Source organism: Balaenoptera physalus (genome assembly GCF_965194825.1).
Source record: "Balaenoptera physalus genome assembly, chromosome: 13".
Taxonomy (NCBI): Eukaryota; Metazoa; Chordata; class Mammalia; order Artiodactyla; family Balaenopteridae; genus Balaenoptera; species Balaenoptera physalus.
Genome location: NC_138892.1, coordinates 27,053,641 through 27,072,526, shown reverse-complemented (window position 1 = coordinate 27,072,526; position 18,886 = coordinate 27,053,641). Strand labels below are relative to the sequence as shown.

Sequence of the window (18,886 nt, the reverse complement as noted above, 5' to 3'; positions counted from 1 at the left end):
TGTGGCTGTAAGCATGCAGGGAGGTGTGTGTGTGTGTGTGGTGAAAGGGGTTAACACCTAGTTTGTACCAGACCATACTGGGTGCTGTGCACACATTATTTCACATGGTCAATGCATTATTGTCCCCATTTTAAGAATGAGAAAACTGAGGCTCAGAGAGGCTGGAAAATGGGCCGAAGCTCTGCAGATTGTAAATAGCTGAGCAGAGACTTGAATTCAGGTCAGAATCTGGAATCTGGGCTCCTCCCACTTCCCAGCACACAGCCTGCCCTACCCCTCCACCCTTTTCTTCTCTCCTGCCTTTTCTCTCCTTCCCTCCCCAAGTATGTCCCATATCACCTTCTACTACAATTTCCAATATTATTATTATACTTTCTGTTATCCATTTCAAGGATGCCTTAGGTTACTTTGTTTATCTTTTCAAAGATAAACAGTTTATCAAATGCTCTCGTGAACAAGACCTTATTTGGTCCTAACAACCCCTGTGAGGCAGGTGAGGCCAATATTAAGCCCACTCTACAAATGAGAACCAGAACTCAGAGAGGCTGGGAATATGCTGAAAGCCACATAGCCATAGGCTGCTCTTCTGTCTCTGACTCTGAATCCTGGCTCCCTTGGTTACCCTGCTTCACCGAGACCTATGAGTCCATTCGAAGTCAAGTGCTGGTTACTGGGAACATACAATACTTGGGAAACCAGATCCTGTCTTTAAATTCTGATATTTTGTTCATCATGAATTTTTGACATTAATTTTGATTTTTTAAAATATTGCATTAGAATGTTATTTATATTATTTATTTGATGGCTGGGTTTATTTGGTATCTTTAAATTTTACAGCAGAGGTGATGCCTCACCCTCCTCACCCTAGTCCCAACCCTACCTGTCTTTACCTAGCACAGTAACCCCTCCCTTATCCATGCTTTTGCTTTTCATGGTTTCACTTACCCACAGACAACCTCAGTCTGAACATGTTAAATGCAAAATCCCAGAAATAAACAACTCATAAGCTTTAAATTGCATGCCATTTTGAGTCACATGGTGAATCTTGCATCTTGCAGCTCCATCCTGCCTGGGACGAGAATCATCCCTTTGTCCAGCGCCTCCCAGCTGTTAGTTAGCCACTTAGTAAGTGTCTTGGTTATCAGATCAATTGTCATAGTATCACAGTGCTTGTGTTCAAGTAACTTTTCTTTTACTTAATAATGGCCCCAAAGCACAAGGGTAGTGATGCTGGCAATTGGGATATTCTCTTCCTGTGCCTAATTTATAAACAAAACTTTCTCACAGGTATTTACGTGTAGGAGAAAACATATTATCTATAGTATATATATATATAGTATTATCCGAGGTTTCAGGCATCCCCTGGGGGGTCTTGAAATGTATCCCTCCCGGGTAAGGGGGAACCACTGTGCCAGAATTACACTGTGTTTACTTCTCTAACGAGGTAAGCATGTGGTAAGAGTTGGTTTTACAACAGTGCTGCTTGGCTGCCTTTTCTGACACTTCTTCATTAGTTTGGTTCAGAGTCTCACTTCCCAGGTCCCCTCTGGGAATCCTGTCTGATCAGAATAGTTATGTAGAAGAGGGTGAGTTCTTGGGTCGGTACAGGATCAGTGATGCCTCAGAAAGAGACTTGATTTCTTCCACGGGGCCCCTGCTGTTAGCTGATGCTCAGCGCTTTGAATTAGCACAATGAAGTCTTTTTCTGGGAAGGGACTATTTGGGAATAAACTTCCATGGATACCTCCTCACACACCCCTCCAACCCCCTCCCTTGGCTGTTAGCCTTTAGGTAAATAGAAGGAACAGCTTGATCCGGGTTTTCCTAGAAAAGCCCTTCGATGGGCCCATTATGGAAAAGAAGCTGTTTTTGTTTTCTTTGATTAATTACAGTGTCTTGTTTCCCAAAGCAAATGTGGCCTTGGCTCTTCCAACGGACAACAGCCACAAAGGAAGGGCCATGGCTGCCTGGAGCTTGACAAGGACCCCAAGACCAGGGCCGGTGCAGAGGTGCAGGGGTGGCATATGTAGCCCTGTCGTCAAGGACTTGGCTCTTCACTTTTTACCATTGAGGTAGTTCAGGTTGCCCATTTCCTTTGTGTTTTTCTGCCAGTGCGAATAAGAGAAATATTAGCGTTTAAAGATTTCTTTACAGTTCCTTGAAAGCTGGCTGGGTGAAGTCAGCCAGAGAATTATATAACAGCAAAGCTCATTTAAAGCAACAGTGTCTTTCTATAGGGCTGTGGGGTTTCATTTATTGGTTTTGTTATAAATTATAAAGAAAAAGGTACTAATTTTATGAAGAAAATAGAAGGACCCTCCCATTCTTACTTTCTGTTCTTTCACTGGAGGGGTGCAATTTCTAGGGTGTTGGTAAAAAAACAAAAGATACAAAACCTCTTTCAAGGAAGATAAGAAAAAATCATGTTCATTAACCTCAGGCAGTCATAGCATACTTAATCTTGTTTGAATTCAGAAGAAAAAATAATAATAAAGAGAAAAGCTTTCTAAAGTATCTGTTTCTCTTTTAAGAATCTTGGGAATTTTATAAATGTTCAGCTATTTTTTCCTTTCAAAGGGAGCCAGACCCTTTGAGGTAGGGAAGGATTCAAGCATCAGGTAATCTACTGCTATGATGTTCTCTGTGGTGCTTTAATACCTCTCAAAGTGCCTACCATGCATTATCTGAACTGATCTCCCCACTCCCTTGGTTTGCCCTTCTGTTTCTTTCCATTTTAGAGATAAGAAAACTGAGGCCCAAGGTTTCTCTGACTTGCCTGGCATCACACAGCTCAAATGGAGACCAAATTCTACGATTCTGTCTTTCCCTCTCTGGCATCACCTTCAAAAGGCCCCCTTCTCCTTTCCTGTATACCAGTGGATCTCAACCAATGGCAACTTTGCCTTTCAGGGGACATTTGGAAATGTCTGGAGGTATTTTTGGTTGACACAACTGGCGGAGGAGGGCGCAGGTACAGGTGCTACTGGCATCCAGTGGGCGGGGGCCAAGGATGCTGCTAGACATCCGACGGTGCACAGACTGCTCCCACAAAGAAGTCTCTGGCCCTGAAGGTTAATAGTGCAGAGGCAGAAAAGCCAAGGTCGGGACTGCACCCCACATCAGACGGAAGTTCCAGCCTCTGGGAGTTGCCAGGGCTCCTCTGCCCAGCGACAGGCTTGGCCTCTCTCCCGAGGCTGCCACAAGAGCTGAAGCCACTGTCTAGAATGCCCTTTGGCAGCGGGCAAGTGTCCCCTGTGGAGTTTCCTGCGGGACAGGCAGTGCATCAGCTGGAGCTGCTGTGTGTTATAATTTATAGTCACAGGACGCCTGTCTTCATTTAGCAGCAAGCTCGCTGGCAGCTGCCCTGCCAGGGAGGAAGTGAGGCCCGCAGCCCCCCCCAGCTGACAGCCGGTGGTATTTGGGGACGGCTGTTGCTCGGAGGCACCTGGGAATAGGCCGGGGTGGAGATGGCGCTGAGCACGTGGTCTCCCCTTCCGACCCATCCGTCAGCAGCGGCCCCTGCCAGAAGATGGCCTATTGAACATTTCCAGGAATAGCACTGCCAAGCCTGTCAACTGCTTTCTTGGAAATACACTCAATAAGGATGGCGGGCCTCCAGCAGGGAGAGCAGAAAGCCCGGCCTGGACCACGCCACTCAGAAGCGGCAGGGCCTGGCTGCAGGCCCTGGCAGTGCCTTGGGGAAGAGGAGCTGTAGCTTCTGGAGTCGTTTAAAAATGTTCTCAGTGTGGAGGGGAGATGACCACAGCTTTCGGAAGGTCGGGCCCTGCTGACCTCATGCAACCCCGTGACCTTTAAATGCCTGCTGTGTTTGTTCAGACACCAGCAGACAGGAAGGCTATCCGGCTTGGAGGCCAGGTATTAACTAGGTATTAACTGTCAGCAGTGATTGAGCTCAGTGTCATCTGGGGAGACTTGGCCATCACTCCTTCTCTTGTAAGCTTCTCTCGCAAATAGCGCGAAAGGAACATAAGAAAGGGGGAGTATTCCCCACTCCACCCCACCAACCCCACACACACACTGTGACTGTGGAGATATAGCAAATAAGAGGCAAAGATGTGATAACAAAAGAAAAATATTATAATCCACCCTTCCCCTCACCCCCTGCAGAAGTAACCTTCCCCCTCACAGAGGCCTGACATTCCTGTTGAAATTTGACCACTTGGAACTCTTTGCTCTCTGAGCTACGGCCTTCTCCAGCCTCTGGGGGGGTTGCCCAGGGGTTGCCAGGCTTGGGGATGCCCTAAGAAGGCCAGCTGCCTTCAAAGAAAAGCTCCTTGAAGATGTAGGCATTATAAAAAAGCAAGAAATCAAAAACTGCTATGTGGAGGGTTCAGGGAATATTGGTTCCTCACCTTTTAAAAATAATAATGGCGTTATGAAGTTTACCACAGAGCAAGTATGGGACATCTCTTTCATTTCTAAAAGCCACTGATTCACAGGACAAACATTATTCGAGACCCACACTGACCTACAGTTAGTTGGTGGTAGGGCTGCCAAATACACTGTCAGATGCCCAAGTAAATTTAAAGTTCAGAAAAACAACAAATAATCTTCTTGGTATAAGTTTATCTACAAGTCCAATTTACCTGGGCGCTGTGTGTTTTTATTTGTTAAATCTGGTCGCTTCTGTTTGGGGGGATAAATTGTCCTAGTTGTTAATAACAGGGAACAGCAATACAGATTCAACACATGTGAAAGATCATAGCTGTTAGAGGAGGAAGGCAGGGAAGGAGGAGGGTAGCAAGGAAGGGGAGAGGAAGATCAAGAAGAAAGGGAGATAGGCACAGTGAAGGAGAAAGAAACTAAGTAAACGAGAAACAGGAAGTACTGAGGAAAGATGAAAACAGCAACATCTCTGAAAGACCTAAAATGCTGTGACAGTTCACAGGACGCTGTTTCCCTGGGAAATGCCGTTTCCTTAGCTAACCACTGTTCCTGCATCTTTTGCTGCTCTTTGTTCTATCTGGTAAAACCCACAGTGGCCACTAGGGAGTAATGAGTCCTCAAGCTATGATGGCAGCATCTAGGCCAATATTACCCTGGAGGCAGGTTGAAACCAAACCTAAGACTATATCCAACCCTAAGACCTGTCCCCCATCCACTCACCCTACTCACCGGTATCCACATTGCTGTCATCAGAGGACTGTGGATTTTCAAAGAATTGGCATCTGAACAATACAACGGAGCTGGTTGTCATGATTCTGTGGAACTTTCTTGTTGTTGATGATGATTCGGAAAATCAGTAGCTTCTTTTGCCTCGGGATGAAAGTGGTAAAGAGCAGGGCATGCATGCAGGCAGCAGAGATTTCCTGAGTTGTTAATCCCCTTGTTCTGTGACCTGCAGCTAGGCGGCCAGGTTGGCCTAACCAAAGAGATAAGCCTTAATAGGCTTCTAGGGGGATGAGAGAGGCAGGCCTCGTAGGGAAAAGCTGTCATGGTGGTGGTGGTAGGATGGAGGGGACCCTGCTTTGGAGCCCCCCATCCCACATGTATCCTGGGGAATGGAAATGGGGCTGCCCTCAGTTACCTGGGCTGCACTATTACATTAGATGTGTGATACCAGAGCAAGGGAATAGGTCTCCCCATAAACTCCAGTGAGGAGCAGAAGAGACTGACCAGTGGCCCACTATATTGTGACTCTATTCCAGACAGCTGCTCAGACTGTGGCCACGTGGGATGTTGTCATTACAACAGTAGCTAACACTCAGCAAGCATCTCCTCTGGGCCAGGCATGTGGGAGGTGCTTTATAACACTATCCCAGCTGGCCTTCAACAACTGCCTGATGTTGTAGGGATTACTATTATTTTTCATATTACTATTTCCCTAATTTAAGAGATAGAGAGATCACGACCGCAAAAAGTTAAGTTGCTGTTTCAAAGTCAACTGATTAGTGAGTGTTGGGGCTGAGATTTGCCTCCAGTCCGCCTAACTCCCAGCTCAGGATTCATCCCCATCCCTCCCGTCAGACTGCAGAGGTCAGATCCCAGCTCCATTACTTACTAGCTGCATGACCTTGGGTAAGTTATTTAATCTCTCTGTGCAACTGCTTCATCATCTATAAAACGGGGGTAAAAATAGTATCTAGCCCATGGAGTTGCTGTGAAAATTTAGTGAGTTTGTGTCAAGCACTGAGAACCCAGCACTTTACTTCCCTTACTTCATCCAATCCTCTAACAATTCTCGAAGTAGTTAATATTATTATCCTTATTTACATGTGAGGAAACTGAGGCCCAGAGGGCTAATTAGCTTGGTCAAGGTCAGTAAGTGGGACAGCTGAGAATCAAACCTAGACAGACTGATCCATAGTCCATACTTATAGATTCTGCCTCTGTACACTTTTACGTGTTCATTTCATAGTTTCTGCCTTTTAGAACTGGGACGTTGTCAGGTGGCATTTTCGTATACTTACACCTGTGGACAAGGTCCAGGATCTTCCTTAAAGCTACCAAATACATATCCTTCATAGTAGAATTGCTCTGAAGATTCAACTTTTCTGAATTTGCTCTCTATCTCTGCTTGTCGATAATGACTCTAGTCGTCAGGCTAGGCTAGGCTACAGTGCAGTAACAAATAAGCCCTGAAATTTCAATGCTGTTATCACAACAAAGGTTTATTTCTCCCTCACAGAAAGCCTAAGGAACTTTCCTCTCTGCATTGACCTTGTGGCTCCACACATATGTGCGTGGTCACAGCCAAATGAGACGGAAGAAGTGGAGGAGATACTCCCATTAACATCCACGGTCTGGTCGTGCCTCTTCTACTCACAGTCCTTTGGGCAGGATAGTAACGTGGCCTCAACCCCTGCAAGCGAGGAGGTGAGGGGAGCACATGGATTTTCCCTTCCCAGAGCTGTGGTGGTCTCTACCTCCATGCATAAACCCAGCTCACAGCCTCAAGTTAACAACAACTGCTAGCAACTTTATTAACCAGGTTATGAGAACCCCTTTCTTATTAATTATAGTCATGTATTTACTTGAATTGAAACCTCTTCATTTGTTCATTCAATAAATATTTATTGAGTGTTCCCTCTCTACCAGTATTTTTAGACCCCCGGGAATATATCGGTAAATGAAACAGAATAAAACCACTACTTTTATAGAGCTAGCATTCCAGTGGGGAATGGGGGAGGATAGACACTTAACCCGAAAAATAAGAAAGTGGTATAATATATTAGGTGTTGGTATGTGCAACAGAGAAAGATAAAACGGGGAAGAGGGGATCGAGGTGTGAGTGTGTGTATGTGTGCATTGAGGGGATGATTTTAAATAGGGTGGCTAGGGAAGGCCTTCCTGAGAAGGTAACATTTGAGCAGACATCCAAAGAATGCAAGAGGGCCCTGGGGTGAAAGCATTCTAAGAAGAGGAGGTCACTGGCGCAAAGGCCCTGAGGCAGGGGACTGCCTGATGTGTCAGAGGACGGCCGCGTGGCTGAGACGGATGGAGAGCAGTAGAAGACGAGATGGGGAAGGGGATGGGGGTGGGATGTACTGACCCTTGAGGACGTTGTGCTTTTACTCCTGCTTCAAAACCTCCATTTTCTCCTCCTTGTCCTAAGAACCTGGTCCTGGCTCCTCCCCCACCTCCCAACACACCCACCGTTCTTCTCTCAGTCCCCCTGTAGCAGTGCCTCTCAGACTTGAGGGGCATCAGGACCACCTGGGGGGAGTGTAAAATCAGACTGCTGGGGTCCACCCCCCACCCCTATTTTCCATGGTGGGGCCTGAGAATCTGCCATTCTCACAGGATCCCAGGTGATCCCATGCTGCTGGTACCGGGACCACCCTTTGAGAAGCACAGCCCTAGTGTGACAAGCTCTCTCTTGCTTTTGGGCTTTTCTACTTATTTCCTCAGGAAAGCTTGCCTGGATTCCTGGACAGCACCAACTGCATAATTTGTGAGGTCCAAGGCAAAATGAAAATACAGACCCCTTGTTCGAAAAGCAGGGAAAAAAGGGCAGTTAAAGGTAAAATATAAAGCTTTTCCTTTTAAAATATTGTATTATTTATAATAATTTTATTATTTATAAAATGTGATGAGTGTAGTGATACATGAGTAACAATACAAATGGTTTTTTAATGGTAAAACATTTTTGATGTCATAATTTTATATAATACAATGAATAATACTGATTAATATGATACCGAGATTCTTCTGGTTTGCTTTCCTACATATTCATTCATTAGGTCATAAAAATGTGTACTTTTAATAACTTAGTTTTCAATATATATAATTGAAAGCAATGTCAGTTGCTGTTGGCAAATGTAAAATTACAAATATTTTTTGATAAATTTAATTTTGACAATTAAAATCTACTAATGCAATTGTTACCAGAGCAGATAAGAGAGTTTTATAGGCTATGACAACATTGGGATACACATCTGGTAAATTATTTTGAAATATAAATTTCAGTACATCTAGAAGTGATGATTCCTGTGGAACTATTTTCTACAAAGAGTTAACTCTTCATACAAATCAGTTTCATGCAATTCTGAATTTAATATGCAAATTTATATTATTTATAAATAATTAAATAAGTGCTATTTACATATAGCATTTATATTACCTAATCAGTTAATTATATGATTTTTATACACAAATTTAATGTTAATTAGTGTTTTCTGACAGTTCCTGTAACTTGTGAAAATCTACAAGAAACCAAAAGTGGCTTCATGATTTTTATATAATTCAAAATGCCTGATATGCATTCTATCACTGTATCTTCAAATATAAGAAAATTCATTTACATATTGTGTTCCTTGTTAATTGTTCGTTTATCTGAAACTTTGTGTGAAGACAGTGTTCTATTCTATTGAATGGAACAATCTTTACATTTAATTTCTATTTCTAAGCCCATGTATGTTTGGTTTGCAATGCTGTAACAGTTTTCAAAACCAGAAATTCTAAATTCTTTGAAGAATTTTAATAAGTCCCTGATATGCTTTATTGCAGTGTCAATGTGTACACCCTTAATTTGTAATAATTTACGGACAAGCTTTACCACCTGAGTGCCTGAGTGTCCTGGTGCTCAGATTAGAGAGTTAATATTTGTGCAGATGCCACAGGGACGGGCTCTGGGGAGAAGTGAGTTAGCCAATCTCCCACCATGTGTCCCAGCACTGCCCCTGGAACCGCTCCACTCTCCCACGGCTGCCACTGCTGCCACTGCTGCCACCACCACTGCATCTGCTATTGCTGCTGCCGCCATCAACCAATCTGGGTCCAGGTCCCAGGCAGGGCTGCCCTCGTTGCTCCGAGGGGTTCTGGACAGCCCCAGGTGTGCACGTGCTCACCAGAAGGCCAGGCCGGGTGCTTGGTGCTGCCCGCTGCCATGCCTACGTGCTCCAGCCCCCACGTGTGTGCACTAACGCCTGGCACAGCAGCTCTGCTCACACGCATGCTCCATTGTCCTTTCTGACTTCACCAGTTCAAATATAACATCATTAAGAATTTCAGGACGCTGACAACAGAGCATTAAACCAAGCACGCTGTCCCTTCTGAGTGGCCCTGCTTGCACACCCACAAAGCTGGTCCTGCTCCTGGGCTAAGTGTCTTACCCTGGTTTTGCCCATAGAGCATCTTATATTATTCTCTAACAGTGTGTCGTCCTAAATTATTTAATGTCTGTTTTCCCTGCTAGACAGGATCAGCAAACTATGACCCCATTGGCTGAATCCTGCCTGCTGCTTGTTTTTGTAATGAAGTTTTATTGGAACATAGAAACTCATTTATTTCGGTGTTGTCTGTGGCTGCTTTCATATTACAAGGAAGAGTTGAGTAATGCAACAAGGAATGTCTGGCCCAGGAAGCTTAAAACATTTGCTGTCGGTTCTTTATAGAATTCTGCGCTAGACTGTAAGATCCCTGAAGGCAGGAGTCAGATATGTCTAGAACAGTGCCAGGCATATAGAAAATGCTCAGTCAATACTTGTTGAAAAACAAAAGAATTAAAAAATGAGTACATAGAGAGCCTAGTATTTTTTGAAGTAATTTATCTTAAAGAAAACCATGTACATTTTGTTTGATTTCATTTTTTGTTTTCATACAAAAATTGTGTTTAAAGTTACTTACCACACTGTGAAATTGACTCTCCAGGGAAATGTATGGTGTTTATCTTGTAGTTGGCATACCCTCCTGAAATGTTGCTATACTCCTTAGTCTAAAGAAGCACAGGCATTGAAAATGCATCATTCCTCATTAAATAATATTTATTGAGCAAGGCGTGGGGCTAACCGTTACGACAGGAGTGATAATAATTCGCACTTGTATCTTACCCAAGAGAATTTTACAGGCTATCGACCAAAGGAGAAAAGACTTGCGAATAACATATTATATACACAAGCAAATATGATAAATAGTGTTCAGTGCAGAAGGAAATTTCTGGATCAAGTGCTATCATCTTTCAGAGTCAGGACACATTCCTTTTGGCTGTGAAATCAGAAGAAGCTTCTCACCAGGCATTCTGTTTGGTCTCAGATCCAATCCCTGTTCTTCTTCTGCTTTGCTCTGCACCACAAGGAGCTAACTCCTGCAAACTTTATTTCCCTGGGTCCCCTGCCAACCGATTCCAGCTGAGTTCCATCGGTGGGTGGCCACAGAGAAAGACCAGGTGACTGGAGGAAGGGAGGAACCAGGGTATTTCTCCTCACTCTCTGAGCCTCAGTTTTCTCACCTATACAATGAAAAAACCAATAGAGTATCTTCACAGGGTTTCTATGAGAAATAAGATAAGGCATGCAAAGTGCTTAGCACGATACCTTATATATAAACATTCAAGGAGTAGATCTATTATGGCTTTTAGCCTTGCTTAGGTAAGTGGGAAAGAGTGCAGTGATCAATAAGTGATGTCTGCCAAGAGTGAAGGGTTGGGGGGGTAGTGCTACGTGAGAGGAATATTTACCCAACCCTGATATCTTGGAGCTGTATTGTGGAGGTAGAATTGAGAGGACCTGGCAAATGGATTGACAGACTGGTAAGGTATTGGGAGAAATCGAAAAACTGGGATGGTGATACCAAAAGTAGACATAGGCAATGAATGAGAAAGAGTAGATTTGGGAGAGAGGATTATGAATTCATTTTTAGATAAGGTGTTGGGCTTTTTCCAATTACCAAAAAACAAAAACACCAAAACAAAAAAACAAAAAGTGATACACTTAAGAACACCGCAAGAGATGGGAGATTTTGATAGAAATACACGTGTGCAGTGAGTTAGCAAAGAAAACCATCTCAGCAGCTACACACTCAGACCTAATGGGCACCTGGAAAACTATGCGGGAGACCACAGCAATTCCAGTTACTATAGTCTAGTCTTCTCTTATGAGGAGAAACCATTGTTCTTTGCTTAGTGAGTCTTCCCTGCTCAGGACTCTCTCTGTTTCTGGTTCTGTCTCTAGTTTTCCTCTTCCTGCCTCTGTGCTGTGGTTATATTCTTTGCGTCCAGCATTCAAGATGATCAGACTGGATATTTACCATTTAGTGTGGGGCTTCCCAACTAAGATGCATTCTCAGCTCAGGCCACCTCATAGTTTCCTTAGGTCTGGCCCATATTGGACGTCTTTGGCTTGGAGTGGCAGCTGTGGCCAGCATAGCAGTCACCTGACAAGGTGTGTCAAGGTCCACCCTCTCAGGAGCTGTGTAACTAGCTGTGAAACCAGTAGGTTTTATGGTGTAGACATGTTGAGTGAGCTGGAGATGTCATTGAGATCTCCATGGAGCTGAAAAAGTAAGATTGGGTCATGTTGAGAGAGCATTGAGGAGACTTAATTACTTCTAATGTTATATATCTCATGCAAATTCAATCATACAAGATCAAAATCTGTCCAAGGTTCAGGACAAAGAAGTCAGAAATTAAAAAGATGGTTCTTCCAATGGAATCCAGAAAGTTAGACAATTTGCAGAGGAAGGGATTTTCTTACTGTCCTTCATAGGGACTTCACCAATTTTTTTTCTGTTTTTTTTTTTTGGCCATGCCTCATGGCATGCGGGACCTTAGTTCCCTGACCAGGAATCGAACCCATACCCTCGGCAGTGAAAGCGTGGAGTCTTAACCACTGTATCGCCAGGGAATTACGTGGGACTTCATGCATTTCTTAGAGGAACAACCTAGAAATTGGCTTGGAAGGGTGGGTGTGGTGAGGTTAGGGTTTTCTTACTGCTTTGAGAATAAAATAGTCTACAGTTTAGGAAAACAAACAAAACAACCCAACCCTCTGTGATTCTTCCCAGAACTCTTCAAATCCAAGACATCCATCACATTGAAACTTGAGGGGCCCAGAGCTTGCGACACACATATTCCAAGGATAAGTTGATATGAACTCACACATATGTATTTCTTTAAAAACAAAGAGAGGAAGGAAAAAAAGAAGGAGAAGAAAAAAATTTAAAAAGCAGTGTTTTGAAAATCTATTATTGATGGAGACAGATGGGGCTGTAAGGGGGCAGGTGGATGCTTGCTCTTAAAATCCCAGGTGAGGACAAACAGGCCAATTATTTAGGCAGCAATACCTGATAGATGGTATATGCACTTTTTTTTTTTTAATCCTTCAGAGGGAAGTGCCCCAGCATGCAAAGTCTTGTGTTAGAATAATTTAAATTAAAAATAATGAATTCCACAGACACTATTGAAGAAGCGGAAAATTTTAAATGAAGGAAAATAGCCATATCCTATCCTCTAACCATACCCCCTTATTATATAAGTACTTTTATCATTTTATTCATATTCATATTTAATTTTTATGTAATGGTCATTGGACCCCCTTGGGGTCACCATGCAGAACTTCTGGGTCTGAATGCTGACTCCAGCACTTGGCCTCTCTATGACATGGCAAGTTACTTAAACTCTCTGGGCCTCGGCTTTCTCATCTGAGCACTGGGATAGTAATAGTACCAACTTGAGGATTAAATGAGACAGCTTCTATAGAGTGCCTAGTTCAGTGCCTGGCACACAGTCAATTATAACCGTTATGCTCACCCATCATTAAAATAAGGCAGCTGTGAAATCTCAGGTTGGCTGGGACAGGAGAACTTAGCCGTTGAAGTCTGTGTTAGCCTCCCCATCTTTTCCCTGTCCTGCAATGATGTGTTCTTGGGTCTCCTTCCTCTCGCTGTCCAAGCCCCCACCCAATCCAAGATGAAAGAAGTAACACGCGTTGTTAACTGTGCACTCAACATGTGCTGGAAAGACACATACTAGGATCTGGGAAAACGAAACAGTGATGCTAGCTGATCTCGTAGAGAGGTGGCCATGCTCCAGTGCCCTGCCAAGCTCTTCATGGGCATCTTCTGAACCAGCTCCCTATGGGGTGGCCACAGTGATTTTCATACAGTTGAGGAATTTGTTTCTCAGCAAGGTTACTGTTATGGGCTGAAGTGTTTCCCCCTCAAATTCATATGTTGAAGCCCTAACCCCCAGTTCCTCAGAATGTGACTGTATTTGGAGATAGGGCCTTTAGAGAGGTGATTAAGTTAAAATGAGGCTATTCGGATGGGCCCTAATCCAATCTGACTGGTGTCCTTATAAGAAGGGGAAATTTGAATACCAGGGATGCAAGCACACAGAGGAAAGGCCATGTGAAGACACAGCAAGAAGGCAGCCATCTGCCAGCAAGGAGAGAGGCCTCAGAGGAAACCAAACCTGCTGACACCTTAGTGCTGGACTTCCAGCCTCCAGAACTGTGAGAAAATTAATATCCGTTGTTTAAGCCACCCAGCCTGCTATATTTTGCAGCCCTAGCAGACTATTGTATTTACATAATTTTTAAAATCTTATAGAATATTCATCCTTTAAAAAGGATATTCTGACATAGGCTGCAGCACAGATGAACCTTGAAGACATTATGCTAACTGGAATAAACCAGTGACAAAAGGACAAATTCTGTATGATTCCACTCAGATGAGGTACCTAGAGTAACCAAACTGACAGAGACAGAAAATAAAATGGTGGCTGCCACGGTCTGGGGGAGAGAAGAATGGGGAGTTATTGTTTAATGGGGGCAGAGTTTCAGTTTTGCAAGATGAAAAACATTCTGTAGATGGACCGTGGTGATTGTTCCACAACAATGTCAATGTACTTAATGCCACTGAACTGTACACTTAAAAATGATTAAAATGGTCCATTTTATGACATGTATATTTTACACAATAAAAATTTAATTAAAAACAAAAACTTGGTGGGGGGGCTCCCATTCTTCATGAAGTTCCGTCTCACTGAAATCTTGGCTAATTGCTTTTGGGAGGATGAAAAAAGGAAGGTTGAGGAGGAGGAGGGAGTGGGGAAAGGAGAGGCGGCACTGGGGATGGGATGAGGAAGGCCTGTTGGCTTTTGCCTCTCTGTCGGAACACTTGCCTGCAGATCCAGATGAAAACCATCCTGGCCTCACCTGCTTCTGAGCGCTGGAACCGTAACATGTGCATGTGATCCCTGCCTTTTCAATTACGACGATGGAGGAGAACGTGATTTCCAAATGTGAGGCTAAATTCCCTGCGATTTTTTTTCTTTTAATGCCTTTTACCTCCTCCTGTTTCCCCACATCTCCTGGCCCTGCTGTTTATCACACACAGAAAGCAAACGTCCTCAGTGGTGGTCGAAGCGCTTTGCTAATTCTTCCACAGCAGCAAAAATCTGAGCAGCCTCTACTCACGGCCACCTCAGATTCGCGGACCCTTTCTCTGGGTTCCCTGCCAGACCTACAACCTGAGGGGTTAGGCCCTCAGTGTCTGCCTGCTCTTCTGGTTTGAACTGACCAATGTGGCCCTGCCCAGGGAACCCCCAGGCACTCCACGCTTGGACCCGAAGAAAGGCACTTGCCCAGGTGCTGTCCCTGTCTGCACTCTGCCTCCACCTCCCCGGGTGGCCCCTGAAGGGGAGCCATGTCCTTCCTCCGGGACCTGCGAGTCGTAAGTCTCTCTGTGTCAATTTCTCCTATGATCTGTTGTTGAACCGCGTCTCACCATCCAGCACCCTGTGCTCCAGCCTAACAAATGTTAATTTAACAAAGTCACAGCACAGAGACAAACCCAAACTGAGGGACATTCTACAACATAACTGGCCTTGAAATCTTCAAAAGTGTCGGGTTGCAAAAGACAAGACTTAGAAACTATTCCAGACTAAAGGAATAGTCTGAAAAGAGACAGACAACGACTGTCGCCCGGTTCTGGACTGAGTCGTTTTTCTGTAAAGGACATGATCGGGGCAATTGGCATAACTCAGATGGGGTCTGAGGACTAGACCATGGTGTGTATCAGTGTGCATTTCCTGATGTTGATGCTTGAACTGTGGTTACACAGGATGATGTCCTTGATTGTTGGGATTGCACATGAAAGTATTCAGGAGTGATGGGCCATCAGTTAGGCAACTTAACTACCAAATGGTTTAGAAAAAAAATAATTCTTTGTGCTGTCCTCCAAGTTTTCTATTAGTGTAATTTTGGTTCAAAAAATAGAAGAGAAAGAAGCAGTACCTTGTTTGTTTAGGAGGTAGCCACGCTCAGCTTTTTTTCAGGTGATTTCAGGTACCAGCCTGTGATCGTTCCTGAACTTGAGTCGCCTTTGTGAGTTTTCCTGGTGAGTGGAGATGCCGGCGAGATTTGGGAGGCTCTTGAATGCTGGCCGGTGACAGCATGCCTTCCATATTTGATGTCTCTTGGTCATCCTTTCCTTTCTCATTGTTTTCTTGTTATACTTCCTTGTCCTCTTCAACGTTTTTCTTCCTTTAAATGAGTATGAAAAGGATATGACTTTACAGAATAAATGATAAGGTGTTAATTTGTTATTTAGAAATCTGAGAAATGAATGCTCTGATACTGAATTTTTATTTTAAATTTTCCCTTTTTTCCCAATCTAAAAAGGAAATATTTTTAAAAAGATTCACTGACACAGGTAGGCTAAAATCAGCTTTAAGGTATTTCTTCTAGTAAAAAATAAATAAATCAGTCACATAAAGGCTATTAAACTTGATTTTTAAAAATATAGGGATCTGGATGGAAACGGGGGGAAGGAGAGCTATCAGGTGAACGAATCTGTCCATAATCTTGCTATTCAGGTAGAAGGACTCATGATGATTTGATGTGTGAGTTTCCAGTTATGTGTGTGTGTGTTTAGAAACTTATTTTTTAAATGGAAATTACACTATACGTGCTGTTTATGATCTTACCTACTTAATAATATTCTTCTACAAAATCATTTTTAAAGGTTAGCTAGTAAGGGGCTTCCCTGGTGGCGCAGTGGTTGAGAATCTGCCTGCCAACGCAGGGGACACGGGTTCAAGCCCTGGTCTGGGAGGATCCCACATGCCGCGGAGCAACTGGGCCCGTGAGCCACAATTACTGAGCCTGCGCGTCTGGAGCCTGTGCTCCGCAACAAGAGAGGCCGCGACAGTGAGAGGCCCCCGCACCGCGATGAAGAGTGGCCCCCGCTTGCCGCAACTGGAGAAAGCCCTCGCACAGAAACGAAGACCCAACACAGCCATAAATAAATAAATTTAAAAAAAAAAAAAAAAAAAAAAAAAAGGTTAGCTAGTAAGATCCCACTGGGTATAACTCTTAGTTTACTAACCCCAGCTGAGGTTGGATTTGACATTAGACGTGGACTCCCTCCATGCCTCAGATTTTTGGCTCCCCTTGTGCTTCAATGTGGAAGAAAAAAAGGGAAGACTTGCCAGGTTCTTTCTGGGAGGACTTGTATTGCTTCCCACTTTCCCATGAACAGAATTGGGCTGTGAGAGGGAAATTTCGAGGAGTGATTGAGATCACGCTCCTGAACAGATGAGCTGGGTTCAAATCCTGATTCTCTCATCACCAGCTGTGTGAGGTTGGGCATGTTACCTAATACCTTTGTGCCTCAGTTTCTTCATCTGTAAAGACAGGATGAAATGAATAGGGTCCATCTCACAGGGTTATTGGAGGATTAATAAGCTCTAAGTAGCTAGTACGTGGTAAGTGCTTACTGGTGTTGGCCATTGTTAATACTCTGAACAAATGTAAGAAGCAACTTTTGAGGTCTGCAGAAGGCTAGAAAGACACCAAGTGGGGCAAGCTCCTCCCTAGGAAGGGAAATAGTCTTCTGTGTTAGTGGCGAGCAATAATTATGATGGAAAAAAACATTTTCCAAAGTCTGGAGCTGACGTGTACTCCTTGTGACATTTTAATCTCTGAGTAATAGATTCCATTGCCTGCAGAGCTGTGATTTTTCAGTTTATTGCTTTTTCCTCTTCTCTCAAACCTGATTCCTCCTCCTCTCGGCTCCAGCCTGTCTCCAGCGACTGTGAACTGTTTCTGGACAGTCCCCATTCTGGAGCCAGGTTCTTTACTCAACTCAGACAAGGAAGCCTAAAGCCCCAGCAAGACACACTGCCTTCCTTGAGGAAGGTAGAGAGGGCCTACTGTGTGCTCCATCCGTCACATCCCCTTTCATGCTCCCAACAACCCTGCAATGCTGATACTGCTATGATCTCCACTTAAGGTGTAGCCAAGGGGCCCGTGCTTGGGCTTTGGAGTCAGCGAGCCCAGGTCTGGTTTTGTGACTCACACGTTCACTGTGAACGCAGGGCAGACTACTTAACTCCTCTGAGGCTTGGTTTCCTAATCTCTAAAATGAAAGGGACAATAATAATGCCAGCCTTAGAGGGTTGTTGGGAAACTGGAATTAAATCGTATGTGTAAAGTATATGGTATATCCCCTAGAGCATGGGGCATGCTCAGTAAATGCTAATTACCATTGTTGTTATTGTTTAGAGTTGAAAAAACTGAGTCAAGGTAGTTATGATTATTATTATATTTTGCAGGTGAGAAAACCCCTCTATACCCATCTCTGAGTTTAGTCCTTTTCCCACTGTACACAGTGACTTGCCTCTCCGTGGCCAGGACTACCATTGTCCTATCTTATTGCTAATAGAAATTTTAGATGGGCGTAAAGACTACATTTCCCAGCACTCCTTGTGGCTGGATGTGGCCATATGACTGTTTGGGTAGTAGAATGTGCCTGAAAGTGATATCTGAAGCTTCCTGGTTAGGTGTTTACAGGAAAGGGATTTGCTTTCCTTTGCATCTTCTTCTCTTGAATTGACTACACGGACTTTTACATAAGAAGAATATAATCCTCTGTGTGTTTAAACCATTGTATTTGGGGTCTTTTTGTTACAGCAGCCAAAGTGACATAGAGAAGGAGCAGTAGTGTCAACAGTAGTAGCGTTGATAGCCAAGAGTCAGAAGATCTGGGTTTCCTGGCCCTGCCCCTCATGTGTCGCATGACCAAAGTATTCGTTTTGCTCCCTCATCTCACAACATTTACTTTGCAAGCAACAGTCCTAGACATTAGCAATACAGAGACAAATAAGACACAGCCCCAGAAATGATCTAATCTACCTGTGGTCTTGGTGATGTTATCCATGTCAATTCTTGAGGAGAATATACTCCCTTATAGAGGATAAGGATTCAGTTTTAGACGCAGGCCAGGGCTCAAGTGATTTCTCTGCTGATTCCAAAACTTTTGTGGGTCCCAAATGGACTCCAAATCTGTTAACATAGTTAGAAAAATCGTTGGTGCCTAGACACTTAACTAGTTGCAAATCTTTGCAAAGATATTGAACTTCAGCTCCAATGGTTTGGTGTCAAATAGAAATAATGGCACTTGGAAGATTAAATGAGAAAACACATGTGAAGCACTTAGCACTATAATCTGACATTTGAGAGACACTCGATAAATGATGATGAAGGTGTTAGGCTTGATTCTCTGCTGCATGTAAGGTGGGCTGTGGAATGAGCTGGCTAAGAAGGCCCTGAAGGATGAGCATCACCTTTACCTCATAGGGGCTTATGAGGCTCAAGCGAGGCTGTGTTGGTTAAAACACTGTTTGAGAGGGTGACGTGGTAGT

The 18,886-nt window shown here is 43.8% G+C and overlaps 1 protein-coding gene across 1 annotated transcript in view; it reads left to right on the top strand.

The window, feature by feature from the left end:
* LOC309640391 (uncharacterized protein) overlaps positions 1 to 18,539 on the top strand; it is a 52,021-nt gene extending 33,482 nt beyond the window's left edge. Inside the window, exons 4-7 of the mRNA XM_082419110.1 lie at positions 6,650 to 6,837; positions 7,873 to 7,984; positions 13,560 to 16,206; positions 16,525 to 18,539. Coding sequence (XP_082275236.1) covers positions 6,650 to 6,837; positions 7,873 to 7,984; positions 13,560 to 13,591 — 332 coding nt within the window. The 3' untranslated portion in view covers positions 13,592 to 16,206; positions 16,525 to 18,539. The remainder of the gene's footprint in view (positions 1 to 6,649; positions 6,838 to 7,872; positions 7,985 to 13,559; positions 16,207 to 16,524) is intronic.
* Positions 18,540 to 18,886: the final 347 nt, after the last annotated feature.